Consider the following 2,144-nt stretch of genomic DNA (forward strand, 5'->3'; position numbering starts at 1 on the left):
AAGCAAGTCATACAATAAAAAAAATAGTTTGCATGCAATAATTACAGTGGCAACACCTCAGAAAAAAAAAACAATCTAAAAATAAAAATATAGCATTTTTGGTGTTAAAAGAGCTTCAATGCCTTGACCAATAAAACAAGTAAATATAGTACTTCTTTGATTTGGAATATTAGTTTTAGTTTTGTACCAATTGTCCACACCGATCCCAGCGGCAACAAGTTTATGTTGGATTTGGGGAGGTGGCCAATCGATTGGATCTCCTTTGTGCTCGCCCTACTATTTTCCTTTATTTGTTAGTATTGGTTTTAACTCATAATTAAACTGATTTCATGCGTCTAATTGAAATGGTTACAGATAATTAGTTCGAGAAAATAATTACTATCAGAGATGATATAAAATGGTCTCCGGGAATATATAGCAATACACTTTCAAACAACCATGCATAATATTTCAGCTTTTATTCGTCTAGTTTAAAGTGAATTAAAGGTAATAATTGTACATAATTATAGATAAGATTAAGAATGATTCTTGGGTCTTCACTTCAGCATCAAGTCTTGTTTAGAACAAATCCCCTCTCTATAACCTGAAATTTAATTGATCAACTTATTAAGCGGGGAAAATGGCAAGATATACAAAATACTCATGACAAGAAACACTATACATATAAAGAGATTAGAATGCATTAATTATCAAAACAAAATATGTCAATGGATTCCATAAATGCAAAAACATGTGGAATTAATTTTGCCATGTCATACTCATGGAGTTAAAGCCATTAGTATGGTACTAACTTCAGTTGCAAGATAGAAATCGGACAACAGTACCATTGCTGACTTAGTAAGCATCTGTTACAGAGCAAGAATGAGTGTACCAATTCATGCTCTTATTCAGAAACTCTCTTTTTCACCACTTTGACTAACCATTTTTTTTTACCTTTATCATTCTCTCACCACACTTACTTTCCTACTGTGTATGTGTTTATGTTTCAATTGTGACATAAACTAATTTTCCCATTTCACTAAAGAAATGAGGTTACCTAATAGATAGTTGTTGTAGGGATTGCTGCATACTGTTTATCCACAACTTGGATGAGCTTGTTTGCAACTGCACTTGCATACACAATTGAGCCATCACAAATCTGCAACCACAATCATGTAGATTAATATAAATAAAATAAAAACAAAAATTTAATAATAGAATGAAAAATGAAATTAGTAGTACTAATTAACCTTGGAGTTAAAAAGGTAAGTGTAGTAATCACCAATGAGGCCTCCAGCCACATGATTCAGGTCGAGCGGCATTTCATCAAGCACCTTGGATGCAAACAGCAAGCAGTTGATCCTCTTATCCTGCACCAGCTTCACCGTGATCTCATCGTCCACGATCCGAACATCCACCTCCGTGTTCTTCGTTTTCCTGTGCAGCCACGATGATATTGATCCACCCTTCTCATCCTCTCTCGCACGTCTCTTTCTCTCCACCAGAACCTTCAGCTCAGCCACAGTCGTCTTCAGCTCCTTGATGTACCCAATGGCGTCGCCCACGATCGACGCTCTGTCAATCTTCAATCACCAATATCAGACTTTAATTAAATAATTCAATAGAATGTAGAAGAGATTAGAGTAACTAATTACCTTAGTTGGAGTTGGAATCAATGCTCGTAGAGCTTCATACTTTCCTTTCACCACCACTCTCCTTTGCTTCTCCCTCGGATTTCGTATGGAATCGCCAATTCCATCTCCATTTTCCCCACCTTCAGTGAAATCAAAATCACTATTGCCGTTTGGCAAAGAGTAGAAGAGCTGAGGGGGCGGATTCAAAGGAAACAGAGAAGCGGCAGAATTTGGGGGAAAATTGGGGAGCAGATCGGGGAATTCGGCAAATGCAGCTTTAGGAGCGTAAAATTGGTTGAAATCAGGTGCGAAATTTTGGTTGAAAGGATTCCAATTCGAGGATTGGATGTCGGCGGCGTTGATGGTGGTGAAGCAGTGGTCGATCTGGAGCTCCATGTTTTGAGGGTAGGATTGGGAGAAAGCATGATGAGCTTCAGTGTATCCGCTTCCATGCATACTCATACTGCTGCCTTCGTCCAATCCACCCTTTTCTAAATACATTTTTTTTTCTTTGATTTCTGTTATTTGTAC

At 37.5% G+C, this 2,144-nt stretch overlaps 1 protein-coding gene across 2 annotated transcripts; it reads right to left on the reverse strand.

The window, feature by feature from the left end:
* Positions 1-410: 410 nt before the first annotated feature.
* On the reverse strand, positions 411-2,128 carry LOC125202560 (transcription factor bHLH10-like). 2 transcript variants are annotated; one of them, XM_048100979.1, is made up of 4 exons: positions 1,635-2,128; positions 1,230-1,562; positions 1,037-1,138; positions 411-583 (listed from the first exon to the last, which is right to left on the reverse strand). In XM_048100979.1, the coding sequence occupies exons 1-3, from the start codon at positions 2,112-2,114 to the stop codon at positions 1,037-1,039; spliced, it is 915 nt and encodes a 304-aa protein (XP_047956936.1). In that variant the 5' UTR covers positions 2,115-2,128; the 3' UTR covers positions 411-583. The 2 variants fall into 2 exon arrangements, with proteins under 2 accessions (XP_047956936.1, XP_047956937.1); XM_048100980.1 differs by lacking the exon at positions 411-583 and having other exon boundaries at positions 1,052-1,138; positions 1,262-1,562.
* Positions 2,129-2,144: the final 16 nt, after the last annotated feature.

The sequence above is a fragment of the Salvia hispanica genome, chromosome 1, assembly GCF_023119035.1.
Source record: "Salvia hispanica cultivar TCC Black 2014 chromosome 1, UniMelb_Shisp_WGS_1.0, whole genome shotgun sequence".
Lineage (NCBI taxonomy): Eukaryota > Viridiplantae > Streptophyta > Magnoliopsida > Lamiales > Lamiaceae > Salvia > Salvia hispanica.

Excerpts from the sequence above, each read along its gene's own strand:
- LOC125202560 (XM_048100979.1), bottom strand. The coding sequence starts at position 2,114 with ATGTATTTAGAAAAGGGTGGATTGGACGAAGGCAGCAGTATGAGTATG. Across the intron at positions 1,563-1,634 it reads TGATTCCAACTCCAACTAAG|ATTGACAGAGCGTCGATCGT; the intron begins GTAATTAGTTAC and ends TGGTGATTGAAG. Across the intron at positions 1,139-1,229 it reads CTTACCTTTTTAACTCCAAG|ATTTGTGATGGCTCAATTGT; the intron begins GTTAATTAGTAC and ends TTGTGGTTGCAG.